Below are 21,656 nucleotides of genomic sequence, written 5' to 3' on the forward strand. Positions count from 1 at the left end.
TCCCTCACCTGCAATATGCCTGGCTCTAATTTACAACATCCGTCTGCCAATTTCGTGAGCATTAATCCCATGCACAAATTTATTAAAGAGGGAGGAAGGGAAAGAGGAGATTTTTTTTCCTTTCTGTCAGACTGGTGGCTGTGTAGATGCTAATGTGAATGATAAAATGGTTTATCAGTGTAAGGGCTCCCTGCTGAATTCTCCTTGAGCTTTCATAGATGTCTGTCATTAAGGCAGAGGTGATATTTAATATGCAAAGGGGCTGTTAAAAGATCAAAGTAGCATTGCTGTGATAATGTGCAAAATGTAGGAACTCTACAGTGTGGTGGAATAAGCTTTCAAGTTTGATTAAAAATGCCAATTAAAAGATGGGCTAAGAGTTCTGAAGCATAAAAAGCTGGAAATAATTAAGCAAGGCTAGTAATGCTGGGGTTCTTTTGCAGGAGGTTTTGTGGTTAGAGAGTCTGTTCATAGTGGGAGGCTAGGTCAAGATATATCGTTGTGATTATATAGGGGTCAAATACCCAGCTGGGTGTTTTGTTAAATTTGCCACCATTCTTCACGCCTGGGCTAAGAGTGATTCTGGGAAATATGTGGTAATATGCTTTGAGAGTATAATGTGGCACACCTTTTTAAATGCCTCATGCTGTCTTTTAAAAAATTATGGATTGCCAAGACCCCATTAAAGTGTCACATATTTTTGTTTCCTTTTATTTCATTTTCATGCTGATTACCTCACTGCAAAGATCAATGCAACGATCCATTTACACCAGCCGATGTAAAGCTGGCCATGTACCGTTGTGTAAAAGGAAGCAGTCTCTTCTAGGCGTTCCTTCTCAACCCTTTGATTCCTAGAGCCATATCTCAGTACAGCCTTTGGGACATCTCCTGGAGTGACAGTAGTGGCAGAAGCCCTAGTATTCCAGACATTCCTGCCGGAGACAAACAGCTCGTGGCTGAGAAATCTGTGTATAAGTTAAAGCTATCATCTTACCTGGCACTACTTCATTTTGTTTCATGAGAACTTGTATCCATGGGGAGAAGCTTGGGAGATGGGGGTCGTGTTTTGTGAGGGTCCCAGAGGACAGCAAGCCAAAAAATCTGACAGTGACACTGTGTGAATGGAACACAAAATGCAGCCTGCTCTCAGTACATTTCTTGTACTGGTATAATGAGGTCAGGGGTGTGATTTATTGTGATGCCAGTCCAACCCCACTGGGGTAACAGTTACTCTCATTAAAAAAAGGGTGTTACGTCACTATTGCTTAATCCCCTTCCTATAAATGAATGAGGCCAAGCCTATGCTATGTGCTACAGGGGCACAGCAGCAGCTTAGTGCTATAACCAGTATGTTTAGTTTGGAAAGAAAAGACTGAGAGGGGACATGATAGCAGTTTTCAGGTTAAAAGGGTGTTACAAGGAGGAGGGAGAAAAAATGTTCTCCTGAGCCTCTGAGGATAGAACAAGAAGTAATGGGCTTAAACTGCAGCAGGGGAGGTTTAGGTTGGACCTTAGGAAAAAACTTTCTAACTGTCAGGATGGTTAAATACTGTAATATATTGTCTAGGGAGGTTGTGGAATCTCCATCACTGGAGATATATAAGAGCAGGCTGGATAGACATCTGTCAGGAATGATCTAGATGGTGCTTGGTCCTGCGATGAGGGCAGGGGACTGGACTTGATGATCTCTCAAAGTCCCTTTCACTTCTAGTATTTTGTGATTCTATGATAACATTGACCTTTCCTACATCAGTGGAAGGAGTTTTTCAGTCTTTGTAGGTAATCTACCTCCCCGGGTTGCAGTAGCTAGGTAGATGGAAGAATTCTTCAGTTTACTTAGCTACAGCTACATCAGGGGTTAGGTTGGCTTAATTGCAGCACTAGAGTGTTTTTCACACCCTTGAACAATGTAGATGGTTCAGTCTAAGTGTGTAGACCAGGCCTCAGCTATACTGGTATAAGCACAATTGCATTATTGTAACTGCATCTACGCTAAAGGAGTGTAGACTTTTGTGTGGTAGAAAAAGCCCTGGTAAGGCAGGGCTGTGTCTATCTCTGTAGAGTTAAATCATTATCTGTGTCTATCTCTGTAGAGTTAAATCAGTGAAGCCCTCCTAATGTGAATACAGGTTTACTGATATAAATGTACTTTCATTGATGTGTCAGTCTGAAAGAGCCCATAACTGAGTCCACACTGGGACGTTTCCTGGCATAGCGATGTCAGCAAAAAATCTTAACTGTGCTGGTAAAGCTTGTAAGCATAGACCAGGCCCCCAGGCCAGGTCTACTCTAGACTTTTGGTGGCATGGCTAGGTTAGGAGTGGAAAGACCTCTGGTTCCTAACCAGGAGTTTGCCAAAGCTCCCAGTGTACATGCAATTATGCTCTCAAAACTGGGCGTTTACCCGTATGGATTGTTTCCCTGTGGTGATTTCACTATACAAATTGCAGTTTTTCTGGCATAGCTGCAGTCATGTTAGCACTTTGCTGCTGTAATATACAAGAGATGCCAGGTTAGCACTGCAATTACACCTACTTTAAGTTTACAATAGCTCAATTTTTATTCTGCTCACTAGCAAGTAAACATAGAAAATGTACCTTATAGACTAACTGGGTTTTATTAACATTTTCCTCGGAGATGGCCTTCCAGTGTTGTGTAAGGGCTCACTGACTGGAGATAAGCTGGCTTTGCGATTGTGAGGTAAAGATAAAGGTGACTGGCGACTGTGAAGACTTGGTGCGACAGGGCCATCTATTGACGGCTCTGTTACACAGCTGACTTTTCAGAAAATGCATCCAGTGCCCCAGTAGCAGCTAAGCTGGTGAAACCAAACAATCGCTATGCTCCAGAACACAATCTCACAACCAAAGGATTTTTTTAAAAAGAGAGAAAAACTCCATCCCAGCTGTGGGTGAGCAGTTCTCAAATGATTGCTCAGTCCTGATCCTCAAAGCAAACCTGCCCGACACCTTCAAAAGATGAGCCTGGGAGCTTCAAGTCATAACTTTGCTAGATGATAAAAACCATGGCCTGATTAGAGAGACTGGATTTTTGGCCTGTTAGAACAACCTATAATCCACTTAAACCACCTTTCAAACCCACACCCTTCTTCTCTCCTCCCCCCGCCTTAACTGGAGAGGTATTAATGGGCCTTGTTACCTTAATTGTTCCAACTTGTGTTTAGCTGTGGTCCTCTGGGTACCATTCCCAGACCTAAAGAAGAGCTCTGTGTGGCTCAAAAGCTTGTGGCTTTCACCAACAAAAGTTTGTCCTTTAAAAAATATGACCTCACCCATTTTGGCTGTGTGGAAAACTTTGTTGTTCTTTAAAAATCCTTTCTGCAATAGTTATGCCCACACTCCAGCAAGACTTCTGTTACTCAGAGGGGTGAATATCTCGCACAAGTTACCTGAACGGACGTGTTTATATGCGCGCCACTGCATTGCTTCTCCTGGCAACACAGCTTATGCCACTCATGAGAAAGGGTTTGGGTTTTTTCATGCTGACTGGAGAGCTCTCTCCTGTCAATCAAGAGAGTGTCTTCACCAGATGCAGTGCAGCAGCCTTATTACTTCAGTGGTGCCATTGCAGTGCTGTACACACAGCTATCCTTACCCACACGCAGAATATGCGGTTGCACAGGACCCCCCCCCCCCCCAAGAACTTGGGGCACTACTGGGTCTTAATGTCCACCCATCTGCTTCTTCCTATCCCTGTTCTGTGGCTCTGCTTCCTCTGGAGCAGAGCTCGTGAACGTAGAAGTGAAAAAGGCTGCCAGACCTATGAGCAGAGCATGGAACCTGTGGAAGAGTCATTCAAGTGGTAATGAAGCCATTTAACAGGCACTTGCCAACCCTAGGCATATATACTGTTGATTTCTGAATTTACTCTGTTAGTCTCCAGGACCTTAGTTTAAAGTGTGCTTTAAGACTGTTTCATTAGTGCATTGGCGGTTGGTGCCACTGGGGCTGGGGGAGGCAGGCTTCCAGCCCCGCCCCCTCTGCTGCGGCTCTGCCCCCACCTGGGGAGGGGAAGAGGAGGAGCAGCGTGCCAAGTGTACACACACCTCCCCCACCATAGGGAGGGCAGGAGGAGGAGCAGCGTGCCACATGTACCCACACCTCCCCCACCACAGGGAATGGAAGAACATGCACCCCAGCCTCCCCGGAGCAGTGGGCAGAGAAGAGGCCATGTGGTTCCGGCCTCCCTGGCCCTGGGAGCACAGTAGGCATTCTGGGGATGGAGTGTGAGTGGGCCCAGGCTGGTGCTCTCCTCCTTCCGCCCCCCCCCCCCCCCGCTTTCCCCCAGATGCCCATGCATTAGTGTGTTGCTTATGATAATAAAATCACATCTCTAAAAAATAGTCGCCTTCTCCTCCTCCACAGTTGCTATTGAGCATAGGGGCACCAGTTTAAGAGTACTGTGTGGGGCCCCATAAATCCTAAGGACAGCCCTGGCTGTATGTATAGGCATAACCTAAGGAAAATCAGGTACTGAACTCTCAGCACCGAATGAGAGGTGCGTTGTCTGAGCAGCCACATTTGAATGAGAATCCCATTTATTGAGGGAGGTTCGTACGTACAACTGCACCTCGCTTGCAATGCCAGCACGTCTCACTGCAGGAAGTGGAGATGGGGACCAGTTTTCAACTATAAAGAATGTACAGATAGCCTTACAAGTAACTGTGCATCGTGTCAATACGCATGACTGGGTCTGTTTCCCTTGTTCACACTAGATTTCGTGCTACGGTATATTCCTGTCCAGAGTCTGCCGCGGAACGTCGGGAAATGGCCGATGGTGTGAACACAAGGATTGAGGATTTAAACACAGTAAGTGACACTGCTTTTATTTAGGCCCTGATCCTGTGACTGACTACATGCACACAGACTGGTGCTAGGTTGCTGGGGAACCCGGCTAGCAACTTCAGAGACCCACAGTGGGGATCTGGTCATGCACAGCCAGTTGCTGCATTGGGGCCTGGTGATGAGGGCAGGCAGCAGGAATCAGAGAAATGTAGAGCTGGACAGGACCTTAAGAAGTCACCTAACCCAGCCACGTACACTGAAGCAGGATCCAAGTAAACATAGACCATGCCTGGCAAGTGTTGCCCAACTTTTTCCTAAAAATCCTCCCTGCTGAGGATTCCCAAATATCCCTGGGAAGCCTTTCCCAGAGCTTAACTACCTGTATGGTTAGAGAAAGTATGCAAAGTATTCCATCTGGGAAGGAATAGCCAGTTTTACATATACAGAATGGGAAGCGACTGTCTAGGAAGGAGTACTGCAAAAAGGGATCTAGGGAGCATAGTGGACCACAAGCTAAATATGAGTCAGCAGTGTGATGCTGTTGCAAAGAAAACAAACATGATTCTGGGATGCATTAACAGGAGTGTTGTGAGTAAGACACAAGAAGTCATTCTTCTGCTCTACTCTGTGCTGATTAGGCTTCAATTAGAATATTGTATCCAGTTCTGGGTACCACATTTCAAGAAAGATGGAGAAGGTCCAGAGAAGAGCAACAAGAAGGATTAAAAGTCTAGAGAACATGACCTATGAAGGAAGACTGAAAGAAATGGGCTTGTTTAGTTTGGAAAGGAGAAGTCTGAGAGGGGACACAATAGCAATTTTCAAGTTTCTAAAAGGATGTTACAAGGGAGAGGGAGAAAAATTGGCCTCTGAGGATAGAACAAGAAGCAATGGGCTTAAGCTGCAGCAAGGGAGGTTTAGGTTGGACATAAGGAAAAACTTACTGTGATGGGGCGGACAAAGCCCGACCTCCCCATTAGAGGCCTTTCAGTACCCTGGCCAGTAACAGGAGCAGTGGAGAGGTCCTCCGAGCAGGCTAGAGGGGCAACATTCACTGCAGCCAATCAGGATACTACAGGCTGCTATATAAGGAGCTGCTAGCTAAGGCCTGCCAGTTCCTTCCTGGCGCTCAACCTGGGCAGCCCTCTGGGCTAACTGGGGAACACCAGAACCCTGGACAGCTCCAAGTGGGATCTGGGCCCTCGTGGCGCTAAATCCTGTGGCTAAAGGCTAGCCGGCGATGACTCTGTGGAACCCTGGACAAGGGGAATTCAACGACAAGGCCCTAGAGAAGGGCTGGATGAAATGGCATCTCAGGGAAGTGGCCCAGGGACGTGACTACAATTACGGACTTCAAAACTGCTACATATAGGGTCCCTGGGCCGGGACCCAGAGGAGTGGGCAGGTCTGGGTCCTCCACCAACACCTCTGCAAACCACACCCGAGCGAGGGGGGGATAAAAGCGAGGGGCCACAGACTGAACATTGACTCACCCACAAACAGGCGAGTTAAATATTGTGAGACCCCCTTCAGCCACCAAGGGGTGCTTGCACACAGAACCGAACCTGTTATACTTCCTAACTGTCAGTGTGGAAGTAAGTTGCTTGGTCCTGCCGTGAGGGCAGGGGACTGGACTCAATGACCTCTTGAGGTCCCTTCCAGTTCTAGTGTTCTATGATTCTATACTAACTATACCTGTAATCTTCCCTGGGCTTTGCTTGCAGGTGATAACCCAAACGGAATCCCACCGCCAGAGGCTGCTGCGTGAGGCAGCTGCAAACTTGTACACGTGGGGAATCAAGGTGAAGAAAATCAAGGCCATCTACCACATCTTGAATTGCTGTAACATTGATGTCACCCAGCAGTGCGTCATCGCTGAGATCTGGTTCCCAGTGGCAGACACCAGCCGGATAAAAAGGGCTCTGTGCAAGGGAATGGTGAGGGGCTAAGTAGCACTCCCCAGCCAGGTTTCATTGGAGCCTTCGTCTGGCTTTGGAATGGGCTCTTGGGACCCCTTGCATAGCTAGACCACGAATGCTTCTTTTTTTGCTGCCCTCTGTCCCTCTCTTTTCTCTCTCTCTCTCTCTTCCCCCCCCCCCCCCTTTGCCTCCTCTGTTCTTATTTTTGGTTCTTCCTCCTCTGGTGGCTCCTCTCCTCACAGCCTGAGAGATGGAACCTTGCGGCTAAGGCTGGGTGGAGACATCCTTGGGTGTGTCTTGATCTGGGCTGCATGGTCTGTTGTGGCTGAGCTGAACTCTGTGTGGAGGTGCTCTGAGCACCCAGCAGCATTAAGCCCCCTTCCGAGAAAGGAGGAGAGGTGGGTGTCTGTTGCTGGGAGCTTTGCCTTGGGGAAGGGTACCAGGTGTAGGACTGTGCACTGTTGCCCAACATCTCCGTGCTGTGACTCTGCAGTGGCTAGTCTGTCTATACCGTCTCTTGAAGGGCCCTGTGCCCAAGGTTGTGAGATAGTAGGCTAAACGCAGACCTGTTGGGCAGGGTTCTCTCGCCAAATGCTACTCCATGAGCAAGGTCATTTGGCAACACCACACGGGACTAGTAAAACAGGGCGAACGTTCATCCCACCATTTCACATCCATCCTTGTTGCCTCTTCGCAGGAACGTAGCGGCTCTGCCATCTCCCCTCTCCTGACTGTGATACAGTCAAAGATGTCCCCGCCCACGTTCAACAGAACCAACAAGTTCACTGCAGGCTTCCAGAACATTGTGGATGCCTACGGCGTGGGGAGCTACAGGGAGATGAATCCAGGTAAAGAGGCACCTGGTTTTGCTGCAGCCTGAAGATTCCAGGGTGTAGGTCAGAGGGGAGGACTGGTCTCTGGCCACACTTGGTGGTCCAAAACTATGTATGTCACAGCTCATTCGAGAAATTGTGAATCAAATTCTTTGCTGAGGCCAATGAGTTCAGCTCTGTTGACTTCAGTGAAGCTGCACGCCTCTGCACCTGGTCTTCTGACCCTAGTGGTTGATTTAAAAGGAAACTACTTGTTAAAGTCCTTCAGTGAAACTGTGCTCCTGTCTGTGTTCTTCCAACAGCTCCATACACTATAATCACCTTCCCCTTCTTGTTCGCGGTGATGTTTGGAGATTGTGGCCATGGTGCTGTCATGCTGGGCTTCGCCCTTTGGATGGTCACTAACGAGAAAACACTGTTGGCTCAGAAAAGCACTAATGAGGTGAGTTTCCTAGGGCTGAATGCATCCTGCCAGCTTAACAAAACGTTAAATGGATTTTCTTCTGTGAAACTCAGAAGAACTAAGATTTGTAGCTGTTTGGAAATAGTTCCTCTGCCTAGTTATAACAAAAAGGGCCAAATCACACCAAACATGCTCCAACTTTGCACCTTCAGTTTGCACCCACTCTTATGGCTGTACAAAACTGCAACTGGCATTTGTATATACAGACTGGGGATAAACTTGTCAAAGTTAGTCCCTAAAGTCAGGCTCTTAAATCTACATTTAGTAGTCTCCAAAAATGGCCTAATTTTCAAAAACATTGCACAACCAGCAGTCCCATGAAAATCGGTGGATGTTCGGCACTTCTGAAATGAGGTCACTTAGGTAGGAATGTTTTAGCCAGGCACAAATATCTGGCAATACAGGGAGTGAGGGTGTGAATGACTCTATTAAATAATTCCTCTCTCAGGGTATGCTGCACAATAAGCATTATTGTGTTGTGTGATGGTTGCTTACTCTCCCTGAATTCTTCCCTTGCAGATTTGGAACACTTTCTTTGGTGGGCGCTACTTGATCCTGCTCATGGGCATATTCTCCATTTATACTGGCTTTATCTACAATGACTGCTTCTCCAAATCTTTCAACATCTTTGGCTCTTCTTGGCATACCCGCCCCATGTTTAGAAACAACACGTGGAAGTAAGTGGTAAATGATGTAAAAACCAAAAGAGCGAGATGATGTGTGTGAGAGCAATATTTTATTCCATGGGCATTAAAAGAAAAAGGTGCTGAACTGAAACCCTGGGTGAACAGATGTGTGAATGAATCAGGCCATTTGTCCCAATTCATATGTGTACAGATCGCATCTGAAAATCAAGATCTGTGTTAAGAAATACTTAAAATAACTGCTGACTTTGGGTAGTGGATTCCGTTCCCTGGCACATGACCTGCCTTTTCTGCTCCTTACCTCTCTCACGCCTCCTTCCCGCTGCACATTTCCCAGCCCCCTTCTGCTCCTCTCGTCTGAACACATCCCCAGATCACATCTGGGTTCATGGTCAGTGTCTGAGAGATACCAAGGCCCAGTAAATTCCTGGACTGAGATTCTTTGCGGTGCTAGAACTCTCATTGTTCTGGGAGCAGGAGAGGCTCTCCGTGGAATCTCCATCCCTAGAGGTGTTTAAGTCTCGGCTTGACAAAACCCTGGCTGGGTTGATTTAGTTGGGACTGGTCCTGCCTTGGGCAAGGGGTTGGACTTGATGACCTCCTGAGGTCTTTCCAACCCTAGGATCCTAACATAAATTAAACAGCCCTGGGAGCCTGTCCTAAGTTATGGCAGTCTGATGTGGGCTGCCCTGTGAGCTGCAGGGCTTCCTGGAACCTCTGCAGAGCTGTGTGCTAAGGCCCCAATCCCACCTCCCGTTTTGGCACCATATTATGGTCCTTATGATGCTAGCAAGGGATAATGTGGAAGGCAGCTTTATGGCAGTCTTATGGGAGATCGCCACTCCTGTCCGGCTCACAGGGCTTTTAGAGCCTCTTCACACTGCTCCTCCAGCTCTTTCACCTGGAGTGAAGGGGCTGGAATGAGGGGGAAGAGCTTGCCACACCGTCCAAGTATCCAACACATCAGGGATGAGCAGATTTGTGTCATTCCCTCAGACTTTCCAAAGACCCATGTGAGCAAACAACATGCTGGAGAGCAACTGGGTAGAACTTCCAGAGTCATTCAGGATGCTCATACTGGGCTCATAGTAGCTGGAATAGGAGTGTCAAGCCTCATATATCCAATGTACACACTTGTACGTGCACCTCCCCCCCCCCCCCCCATATGCACATGCACAATGCTACTGTAGGCCTTTGGTAAATGACATTTTTAATGTTGTTGTTGTTCTTAGCATTCTTGATATAAAAATTCCTCAGGCTGAGGCAGTAGGAAACTGCCACTTCTCTTTTCTGTTGTAGCAACCATATTCTTGAAGAAAGTCCTCTATTGCAGTTGGATCCTGCGGTCCCTGGAGTCTACTCAGGAAATCCATATCCATTTGGAATTGATCCGGTAATGATGTTCAGTTGGCCTTCAGTTATATTCCCTCACTGCTTCTAGCCTCCAGCAGACTAGGCCTATGCGTGCAATTGAATGACAAAGCTTTTTGTCATTCACAGGTGCATAACATGCCCCTCCCCCGACCCTGAGAGTGACACAATTTTTGCCGCAGCAAGCGCAGGTGTAAATGCCACTTTGGTGGCAGGAGCGCTCGCCAGCGAAAGCCACTTGTGGGGGCTAGAAGTAAAAAGTGCCCACAAACTATTTATACATACCAGCTTTTAGCAACAGAGCTGTGTTGATACAGCCTTGTCACTAAAAGCCGCGGAGTGTAGACATAGCCTCACTAGCTTGTGTTGAGTCTTCAAATACACAAGCAATCCCTCTTGAAACCGCATTGGCCACTTCCCGCTCTTTGCAAGACCATTACACCTTTGTTATGGAGTCTTTTACGATGCTCATCTCCAGCAGTCAAGGTTGTTTGTACACTATTACTTCCCTTCATCCATGATCATTAGATAGAGGCTGTGTGGTCTCGGGAGGTACATGCGGGTTTGGAAAGTCCTGAGTTTGAATCCTACTTCTTCCTTTGAGTCAGTGGTTTCCATTTATCCAGTGCATAGGGATGATAATAATGTGTCCCTATCTGTTTCATCATTTTGATGTGCTGATTAACTATTTAATGTGTGTACAGTGCTGTGAAGATTAAAGCACTGTGAAAGCGTAAGTACAATTAATGTCTCCGAATCGGTGCTAGTGAAATCTAGTTACCCCATCACTGCAATTTTGTGTGAACCTCCTTCCTTAGTGCAGGGTATGGAATTCAGTCAGCACCAATCTTCCCATTTCTCATCCAGCATGCTCCTTGTGGTACAAGAGCGAGGTGTGGTTTCATTTTCCAAAAACAAGGCAAAGAAACTCCCAGGTAGTTCATAGCTGAACAGTAACGTGTTAATGTCCTAGGGCCTAGTCCCAGACCTGGAACTGTCAGTGCAGTGGAGTTAAGTTGGGTTTACGCCACCTGTATATTCCCTCCCCCCACTCCTGGGACCATCTGTATCCACTCACTGTAAATGAGAACAGCCATACGCTTTTATTTATTCTGGCTGCTAGTTCTCCCAATGGGCTATTTTGGCAGCCAAGGATGCCGGGGAGAAGGCATAAGTAGACCATGGCCATAGATTGGCTGTGCATAAAAGGCATTAGTGGCTTTCTGTAGGCCATCTGAGGTTTCCCCTGCCCTGGGGTAATGCACCAGTGGCTGGGCCAGCTAGCTTTAGAGCAGGACATGGGATTTGCTGCATAATTACTGTTTTTAGTTAATTGGATTTTATTGAAACAATGCAAGTACCCCAGCTGTGTCGTTTAACTGGAATGTAGCTGTGCCACACAGAAAGCAGGCAAGAATAACTGTGATGAGCCCAGCCAACCACTAGATGGCAGCATTTCTCTCCAATAGGGGCATAGCTGAAAGTAATGTTCTATACTTAGCAATAATCCTAACAATGAAGCAGTAAGGAAAAGTTCAGTGCTGCACATTTCTGAGGGCATGTCTACACTGGGGAGTTATTTCCAAGTAACTTCCCTGATTTCAAAATAACAAGGTGAGAGCCCACACTACCAAGCCTGTTATTTTGAAATAACAGCTCCTGCTTGTGAAGAGGAATAAGCTTGTTTCGAAATAGTTATTTTGGGGGTTATTATTTCGAAATAACTTATTTCAAAATAACCTGGTAATGTAGACACAACCTAAGGTGTTTGCAGTGGTGGGTTGGTCATGTTGGTCCCAGGTTATGAGACACAAGGCGGGTGAGGTTATAAATAGCTTTATCGGATCAAAGTCTCTCAGCAACAGAAGTTGATCCAGTCAAAGATATTACCTCACCCATCTTCTCTCTAATTTTTTAATATGGACATTTTTATGGGATTTCATCAGCTCACCCATAGGGAAGGCCTGGCTTCTTTCTTTTGCTAAGAATACTTTTTTGCAGGTTTAGTAGGATACCACCTTTATACCTTGAAGAGAAATAGTCACCCTAGATTATGAGATCTGATTATGCTGGAGTCTCTTTCTAAATGATGATAGGTCCTACTCTGATATGTGTATAGAAGTCAGCATGATACTAGTTAAATAATTAAATAAATAGTTTACTTTCCCAGCAAATCTCCTTTACCAACTCGACCCCTCACTCCTTTATATTATATCTCATATGTATTGCCTGGCTACCCCTCCTTCTCCCCGTCAAAAAAAATAATTACAGAGTACTTGTCCGCTCAACATCCTTTACAATCAAATATGAGCCAAATTAAATTATTACATGCAAAGTACTTTTCATCCTTAGTTACTCCCTTGTCTTTAGGTAGCCTGATGAACCCTCTGATTCTTTTACAGACTTTCCTGCCTTCTGATCTGTTTCAATGGTTTCCATAACCCTAATGGTGCAGCTGCTCCTTTAAGTGGAGACCAGAGCAGTCTTTTGTTCCATGAATGAGAATAGTCTTTCTTGAGCTGAAGTGAATGTGGATTCTATGGATCACTGTTTCCTTCAGCAAACATGGAGACTTTTTTTTTTTTATAGCAGATGAAGGCAGGAAAGAGATTCTCACTGTAATCCGCCTCTGCTATAGAACGTGACATCACAATCCCGTGGTGTTGGGACAAGTTTTATAATGTGGGTGCTGAAGGTGAAAACTTTGTATTTAGGTGGTTGTTGCTACCTCAAGCCACAGGGTCTGGGGGTTTGGCAATACCCCTAGTGTGTCTAATTCTGGCATCTATGGCACAGACTAGTTGCCAGTGCATGTCATTGGGGAGATTGGGGATATATTAACAGCTTCTTCACTGGCTTGCCACATGTATGATCTTGGGTCACTTCAGCATTTCATACCTCAATTTCCTCACCAGTTTAAAAACAGGCTAACAGTTGCCTGTTTGGGTAAAAAGCTTTATGCAAGTCCAATGTATTACAAATCATACTCTGATTTCAATCAGTTGGTATTGTTCAATGTAGAACTAACAAAAGTCGTTAGAAGGCATTTTAATTAATGAACTAGTGGATTTTCACCTGCCATTATCAAAAGACTTCCTGAAAGCCCTGCTGTTTTCATCTTGTTCTCCATTCACTTTTCTGAAGATCTGGAACATCGCAGCAAACAAGCTGACGTTCTTAAACTCCTACAAAATGAAGATGTCGGTCGTCATGGGGATTACGCAGATGGTGTTTGGGGTCATACTCAGTCTTTTCAACCACATGTATGTTTCATTGTCTTCACACTAGTGTCTGAAGCGTATGCGTGTGTGGCTGGTCCGGAGGGCTATGCTAGAGGTGTGGCAAGAGCAAAGGAACAAATTGCCCAGTGTAGCCAAAAGTCACGTGTGTCCCTCTGAAGTTGGGAGGCAGCGACGTGAGGTGCTGGGCAGTGGGGGTTGGGTGGGTCAGCCCCAGCTCCAGCAGGCATGGGGTGCGAGCGCTCAGCCCCGTGGGAGGCATGGGATATGGAGCTCGGGGTGAGGGGGGAGTTCAGCCTCAGCCCCAAGTGGTGTGGAGCTCAGGGGAGTTAGCTGCACGGGGCACAGGTGTTCAACTCTAGCCACAAGTGAGATGGGGCTCACGGAGGACAGGCAGCCCCAGTTGTGGACAGGGTGGAGCTTGGGGGTGAGCTCCAGCCCAGGGTGGCATGGGGCACAGAGCCATAAGAGAGTGGCTGGCTGGGCGCGGGGCTCTGGATGTTGCTGACCAGTTCCCATGCCAGTGCTGGTCATGGGCCATCCATCCCTCCCGTTCTGGCCCCAGTACCCCACAGGAATCCAAGCAACTTTCCCCCCCCCCCCCGACTTGGACACAGCCCTGTGCGTGGTGCAACACCCACAGACCCTGGGCAGCGTGGCCACAGCACACCCAGGCTGCTTCAGCCAGCCCTGGGGATCCAGCAGCTGGGCAGCATGGTGGCCACACTCCCAGCCTTGCGATCCCCCCACACTCAACCTCCTGCCTTGACTCCTGCATCCCCCACACCTCTGCCCCGAGCCCCCCACACCTCTATGTTCTGACCTGACTACTGCCCTGAGCCACCCACACCTCCCAACCCCTTGCTCTTACTCCTGCAGCCCCACTCTCTGCCCTGTGGGCCCCCCCGATCCTAAACCCCTGACCTAAGGACCCCCATGCACTCCACCCCACACTTAAATTTATTACAGGTACTGTTATATCACCTCCCTCCCCCCCAACCCTCTGCCCTCAAGGGGGGGTGCAATACAACAGTACTTGTAAGAAATGTAAGTTACTTTCACCCCTGCCCCTGACTGTGTTTTCCTCATTTTCTGAGTGCCCACTTGAGACCCTGGGTCCGATCTGCAGAAGTGCTTAGTGCTCACGGCACTAACTGCAGTCACTGCGAGCTCTGCACTGAACGCAGAGTGTTATGTGTAAGGCCACGTTCTGTGAAACGTCAGGGCCTCCGCAGGGCACCAGAAATTACTGGATGCTTTTGACTTCTTAATCTGCATGCCTTAATTCTCCACCTCTAAAATGGGGCTAGAAACCTCTCCTCTCTGAGGGGTGTTGTGAAGATAAATTCACTAATGCGTGTTAGCAACTAACATCATATGTTGAAAGCATCCTAGAAAAGCCCATGAGGAAATGAATAGTTCTGCATTCAGTGCAGGGTGGGGATAGTCAGCAGGAAATAAGGCCTGGAGCCGTGCAGGGAAGAGAAAATGAAACACTGAATACAGGGTTGAAAATCCTGTGCAGTGACTGAGGCAGGGATCTTACAGAAAATTAGTGTGTGACTGTGTAAGCAAAGACTATGCCATGCACATACACAAGGGGGAGTGAATTAGGGCTGCACAGGGAATCTTAATTCTGGCATTTCCTAACATGTACATTCTTTTAATGTACTTTGTAATGAAATCATCTCTACAGGTGCTTAGATACCATTGTGATGGGCAAAGCATAAGACCTGGACAGAATAGGTGTCAATGATATTTATATCTGAATAGTATCTTTAATCCCTAAGGATGCCCAAGTCACACACTTCTCTCTTGTGCACCCATAGCAGCATGGTGCTACTTTCATGAGACTAATGTGTGTGCTGGAGCCAAATAACCCAGTGATCTTATCCCATATGGGCCATCACAATCCCTTTCTGTCTTTCCAGCTACTTCAAGAAAACCATAAACATCGTCCTGCAGTTCATTCCAGAAATGATCTTTATCCTCTGCCTGTTTGGGTACCTGGTCTTCATGATTATTTTTAAATGGTGCCGATTCGATGTCCACATATCCCAGCGTGCACCTAGCATTCTCATCCACTTCATCAACATGTTTCTGTTTAATTACAACGATCCTACAAACGGCCCCTTATATCCACACCAGGTATGGCCTCAAGTATTTTTACAGCTAGGTACTTGCTCCAATTGTAGAGAGCCATTTCAGTTCAACTTTAATTGGTGTGTGGGTTAGTTTGAAAATTAGCCAGGCACTGGTGCAAGAAGCAGTTTAGACCCCAGACTGGTCCTATCCTTCAAATAGTTCAGGTCTGTTGAGAAGGTCTATGGGTCAAATTCTCTCCTCTGTCACACCCCAGTGTGTGGTGGATTATCTAAGGTTGTTTAGGGTGGAATGTGGTTCTAGTAAAAGTAATATACTTTCTTAATGTACATTCCTATTTTCTTTTTTTTTCCTGTGAGAGGCAAATTCTGTCTCCAGGCAGTGAAATCAGCGTTGTTCTTGCGGGGGGAGGCACACAGATGTTCAACTGGCTGCGTGGGGATTGTTTTCTTGGCATTCAGGTTACCCTGGAAGTGAGGAAATGGACCTAATTTCTGACCCCAGTGATGACACAATTAAGGCTGGGACAGAGTGTAGAAGCAAAGTTATGGTGCTCTAGTGTCTTGTGGGTGACTCTGTCTTAGAACTGCTCATAATTTCTTGTCAAAACTGTTTTTGACATAAAACTGGGTTTTTGACAAAGCAAAAGATTTTTCCAGAAATGTCTGCTTTCCTCTCACATTTCCGAATGCTCATTGGAAAAACTGAAATCTCAACGTGGTTGGCTGAAAACTGAAATGTATTGGCTTTTAGGCAATTTTTGATCAAAAATATTTGCTGTGCAGGTTCTCTATCTTTAATGAAAAGTCAAAATCTTACCCCAAAATAAAAAAATTTTCTTACCAGCTCTGTGCATTTGATCAGATAATACATGAGATTTCTTTTTCTAGTTGCCAGCCCTGCAAGCTCATGCTGGTTTCAGAAAGTCCAGCTGGGTTCTTCCTGGCTTGTACATACATCATCTCTAATAAGGAAGGTTTTGTGGGGCAAATACTGCCTTTAGTTACATCTGTGCAACCGTGAGCACTCTGAGACCATATTTCTGTCCTGCAGTTTGGATTCAGTTACCAAAACTTTAGATGATGCCTGAGAACCCAATTGGCTCTCCAATAGCTGTGTAGGGTTTGCAGTGCTAACAGGCGTGTAAAGGAGAGTATGTGATCATTTTCATCACCAAGCAAGCAGAGGACACGCTGAAGGCACACACCGGTTGAGTGAGAAGGAACTGTTCTTACTGAATCACTTTTCTGACCATCAGTGCACTTGAAAAACCTTTATTTTAAAAGCATCAATTTTGTCCCTTTAACTGTTCTCCCCACCCTTTGGTCCCTTGTAGGAAGAAGTCCAGAGCTTTCTGGTCATCTGTGCCTTGATAGCTGTTCCGTGGATGCTTATATTTAAACCCTTCATCCTTCGGGCCAACCACCAGAAAGCTCAGCGTATGGTAAGGCACACGTTTTTTGTTGCATTCTGAAGTTGCAGACAGCTCTGTTTTGGGTAGCCTGGTGGCAGCGCTGCAGGTTAGAGGTGGGATTTTCCACAGTGCTGTATAGGAGGACCTATATCTACACCCCTTAAAGTTAAAGGGTGTTATTTACCAGTGACTTTGACTGGAGCAGAGTTAGGTCCTCACAGGGTGTTTTCTAGAGACTCTCTTCTAGATCAGAAGCAGTTAGAAAAAAGCAGTTGTGAGGCCTCATTTCCCTTGTGTGATCAGTTCCTAATTGCTCAGATGACTGATTGCTTGCTCCATTTAAACTGGGAGCAGAAATGATGCTCTCGGAGAATGAATACAGCACCCGAGGAAATGCCTGATTTAAAAGCAATTGACCACTTTGAAATATTGCTTTCCTCCCGAAAAGTTAGAACTCATATGAACAAGTTCTAAAGCCCCTGGTTGTATTGTGCTGCGCACAGTTGTCAAAGATGCTTGTGAATTTTTCTTTCTTCTTTATTGTATTTGTTCTTTATTGTGTTTGTTTTTAATTTACTTTTCTTGGTAGGTAGATGTAGGGATTGGAGTATCTTTTATGTGGCACAGATGTTTTCATTTAAAAAGAGATCAGCTAGTTATGCCAAGTGATCTTTTCCAGTTCAGTAACTCATAGCCTATCAGTTGTCCCAGTGGCGTAGCGAGGGTGTTATGCGCCCGGGGCGGGAGGGGGCGTTGGGCTCCTAGGCAGGCCTTTGAAGTGCCCGGCCCCTCTGCCCAGCCCTGTCTCGGCGATTTGTCTGCAGGGAGCAAGTGTCCTGGCAGCTAAATTGGTGCCCCCCCCCATTGTGGCACCTGGGGGCAACTGCCCCGACCCCCCCTCTATGGCACTGGTTTGTCCTGTAAGGTCTTACTGTTTCAGAGGGGTAGCCATGTTAGTCTGTAACTGAAAAAACTTAAAAAACAATTAATTGTCCTGCGGCGCCTTAGAAACTAACAAAAAATGTAGATGGTATCATGAGCTTTCGTGGGCATGAAGTGGGTTTGTTAGTCTCTAAGGTGCTACAGGACTATTCATTTTTTTTAGGTCTTACTGTGTAATTGTTCTGGGATTTTTAGGAAGGTTTTTTGTTGTTGACTGCTTCTGCTTTATGCCAATAACATTTGATATCTTTCCTCCAACCAATGATTTTCCTATGTCAGCTGTCTGATCAAATCTTAGATTTGGCCAGATTCACACAACTCCAACAAAAGGTGTTTTTTTGTATGACATTCAAGACAACTTGGAGATAAGCAGGTATTACAGAGATTAGTGGTGCAACAGAACATGTTGTTATGAGACATTTCCTACAAAACCTGTTGGAAGCATCAAAGAATGCAAAAAGCTGGTGTATCCATACCAGAATGAAATGTTTATATTAAGTTTGTTATGGGATTTATCACATATTTGTTTATGGTCTATAGAGGCATGGGTCAAGTCCTCTTGTGTGTACAGGTTGAACCTCTCTTGTCCGGAAATCTCTGGTTTGACAACATACGTGGTCTGGCATGAATTTAGTTAGCTGGAGGTCCACTTATCATGGATGTGTCCAAGTTTTCCATGGTCCCATAAAGTTTGTTTATAGCCACCAGTACTGGCTCTCAGTGTTCTGTGCTGTTATTTAGCTCTAATTTACCCCTAACTGTCTTCTAAGAGCCCAGAAGCAGTGGTAGGGTTGGGATTGCTGTTAGACAATACTGACCTCGTGTGGTTGGGCAAATTCTCTGGTTCAGCACCGGTCAGGTCCCAAGGGTGCCAGGCTAGAGAGGTTCAACCTGTATTATAATGACACTTTGCTGATGCACCACAGATAATGCTTATGGAGAGAGGGTGGCTGGTCTTGAGATCAGTCACAGGGACACAGGTCAGGAGATCCGGATTCTGTTCCCAGATCTCTTTCTGACTTACTGCATGACCTTGAGCAAATCCCTCAATCTCTGTGGGCCTGATTCTCTCTTCCTTACAACAATGTGACTCCATTGGCTGCCACTATTCTTGATGCGCATCGAGAAAATCAGACTCCCAGTGCCGCAGCATTCTCATCTGCTCAATGCCGATGGAATCGCCACGCCTTACAGATGGGTCATGAGGCTGAAGCTAGTGCATGTAAATTATGTTGCAATTCTTGGTTGGAAGGTGCTGTAGAAATTGAAGTATTATTTATTCTGAGTGATGGAGGCAGCAATACAGTATTTTTCTAGTCTAATAAATGTCTGTTGCTGAAACTACCATTGTATCACATCTAGTCTGTGCTATATAGGGAAGTTATGTGCCGTATATTTATAGCTATAGCTCTATAGCGCATCTATTGGCCTGTAGGACCACTTAGACCATAAGAATACAAACCTAGCCACTCTCTTTTGCTTTTTGAAAGCTCCAGTCATCGGCCATTTCCGAAAACCCCGCTGGTGACACTGAAGTGGAGATCCTTGCATCCAATCACACCACGAAAGCCAGTCAGGAGGACCATAGTGGCGGCCATGGGGGACATGATGACCATGAGGAAGAGGTAGGGAAATCAAAGCACGGGAAAGGAGGAGGAGCAGCCCTCGTGAGTGCTACCTGCAAGTAGGTCAGACTGGAACATGAATGATCTTCTGCAAGGCTGAATGGAGGTCTTGAGATTTGCCTCCAGCCTTTTTGATAGTTTCAGGGAAAGCTCTTCGACCAGTTCTTTGTACGAGAAAAGCCCCCTGAACCATAACCTAATGCTCCAACCAAACCTGAACCTAACTCTGTTGAGATTCAGAAAGGTTTAATTCCCCCTCTGCTATGCTTCATTTTCACGACTCGTGTTTAGAGCTGGCAAAACAACACAAGAGTATAGAGCCTCATAACTTGCTTCCTGTGAGAGAACTGTTCTTGCAGATCTTCCACCCAGCTCTGTGAAGACCAAGAGGTTCAGATTGTGAGGCTGAGCAACAGAGGCTTTGAGCACAAACCTTGCTATAGGAACTATCAGACTGGCTCACAGCTGAGGCCCAACCAGTCCCGTATCCTGTATCTGATATTAGCCAGGGCCAGCTGCTTCAGAGTAAGGACCTTGCAGAAGGGCAGATGTGGGACAATGTGCTTTCCATATTAGACTCACCTTGTTCACTAATGATTAGAATGGGCATAAGCCCCAAAGCACAATGTTTAATATCTTCCCAGACCACCTGAGCTTTGGCCCATCACAAAGACCTGGTCTGCACTAGAGACACTATAATTCTGTCATTAAGGGTGTGAAAAATCCCCCCTCCCCAGGGATGTAATTATATCAACCAAGCCCCCTGTGTGTGAACAGTGTGATTTCAGCAAGAAAGCTTCTCCTGCCAACATAGCTATCGGTCCTCACTCAAGCGCTACAGTAGTACAGCTGCTTCAGTGCAGTGTTTTCAGTGTAGACTTGCCTGAGGAGAACGCAGCTCTCATAGCTGAAAAAGCACGAGTGTCCTGAACCTGAAATCTGGAGAGGGAAGGTGGGAGCAACTGAGATTGGGACACAAATTGGGTGCTATTCTCACCTGACAGACTCATTGATTTTCAGTAGTGTTGGATCAGGCCTTTTATGCTCCACACTTATTTCGGGATTGCACCTTCCAGCCTGTAAACTGTGTGCATAAGGGGGTCATTTGGCCCAATTAATTTGAACTCTGGGACATCAGGATGTGTGTTTCTGGCAGCAGAGGCGCTGCCTGGAGTGGTGTTGGCAGCCGTCCCCAGTGCTTCAGGGGGACCGGATTTGTAGTCAGCTGGCAGGCCAGGAAGTGAGGGTGACTAGCTGAGGAGGGAGATGGCTCTTAGGAGATGCACTGATTCAGTGTATGTCCCCAGAAACATCTGCTGTCAGGTTTCCTGTGAAGTCCCACCTATAAATTAAGCGTCCGTACTTAGGAAAGCCTAAGGAGAACGGTACTAGTCTCACTGCCACCCTCCTCGAGGGGTGAAATTGTGGGGGTGGCAAATATGGGGTAGATCCTCAGCCGTTGCTTCACGTTGCTTTTCTTCTGGGAATGATGGGCTGGGAAAATGAAGGAGGAGGAACGATTTTTCAAACCTGCCATTTCAACCCAAATGTGGGCCCCAACTGTGGTGAAGAGGAGGAAAGAGACCAACACGCAGCACATTAATAGTCAGCACTGCTCTGTTAAGCAAGCGGCACTAAATGAGCGTAAGTGAAGCAGCCTCATTTATATATCATTTCAGTTCAACTTTGGTGATATCTTTGTCCACCAAGCTATCCACACCATTGAATACTGCCTGGGCTGCATCTCCAACACAGCATCTTACCTCCGGCTCTGGGCACTCAGCTTGGCTCATGCACGTGAGTTATCACTCGGTGTTTGTTATTACACAGATAGTGACTATGGAGTGCTGCTACAAGAAGGGTTTTACTTGAGCTGGTTGAGACTTTTGTGTCTCTTTTCTTTTTTCTTTTTTTTTTTTTCCAGTGGAAAGTTATGGTTTCCACAAATATCAACATATGAACATGAAAAAAAATGATTTTTTTTGGTCAGTATTTTTCAATTTTTCCATCAGGAAAGTCAAACCAAATGTCAACCCAAATAAATGTATTTGGGTTTGTTGAACCAAATGGAAAATGTTGTGGCACTTCAGGGTAAGCTGCCGAAGCATGCAGCATGAAGGTTTAAATGAGGGCAAACAGTGGAATCTCTGTAACTTAAAGTCTTTGACTCAAGATGTGAGGACTTCTTTGACTCAGCCAGAGGTTACAAGCCTGTTACAGGAGAGAGTGGGTGAGATTCTGTGACATGCAATACGCAGGAGCTTAGATTAGGTGCTCAATATAGTCTCTCCTGGACTC

General features: G+C 46.3%; 1 protein-coding gene across 1 annotated transcript in view; it reads left to right on the forward strand.

Annotated features, from left to right (window-relative positions):
• The window catches only part of ATP6V0A4 (ATPase H+ transporting V0 subunit a4), a 46,261-nt gene that overhangs the window by 20,718 nt on the left and 3,887 nt on the right, over positions 1-21,656 (forward strand). Inside the window, exons 9-19 of the mRNA XM_006138060.5 lie at positions 4,736-4,829; positions 6,530-6,742; positions 7,422-7,572; positions 7,860-7,999; positions 8,540-8,697; positions 9,964-10,057; positions 13,180-13,298; positions 15,206-15,422; positions 16,714-16,821; positions 19,224-19,358; positions 21,038-21,155. Coding sequence (XP_006138122.3) covers positions 4,736-4,829; positions 6,530-6,742; positions 7,422-7,572; positions 7,860-7,999; positions 8,540-8,697; positions 9,964-10,057; positions 13,180-13,298; positions 15,206-15,422; positions 16,714-16,821; positions 19,224-19,358; positions 21,038-21,155 — 1,547 coding nt within the window. The remainder of the gene's footprint in view (positions 1-4,735; positions 4,830-6,529; positions 6,743-7,421; positions 7,573-7,859; positions 8,000-8,539; positions 8,698-9,963; positions 10,058-13,179; positions 13,299-15,205; positions 15,423-16,713; positions 16,822-19,223; positions 19,359-21,037; positions 21,156-21,656) is intronic.

This window comes from Pelodiscus sinensis, chromosome 1 (assembly GCF_052426305.1).
Source record: "Pelodiscus sinensis isolate ZL-2025 chromosome 1, ASM5242630v1, whole genome shotgun sequence".
NCBI classification, from domain to species: domain Eukaryota; kingdom Metazoa; phylum Chordata; order Testudines; family Trionychidae; genus Pelodiscus; species Pelodiscus sinensis.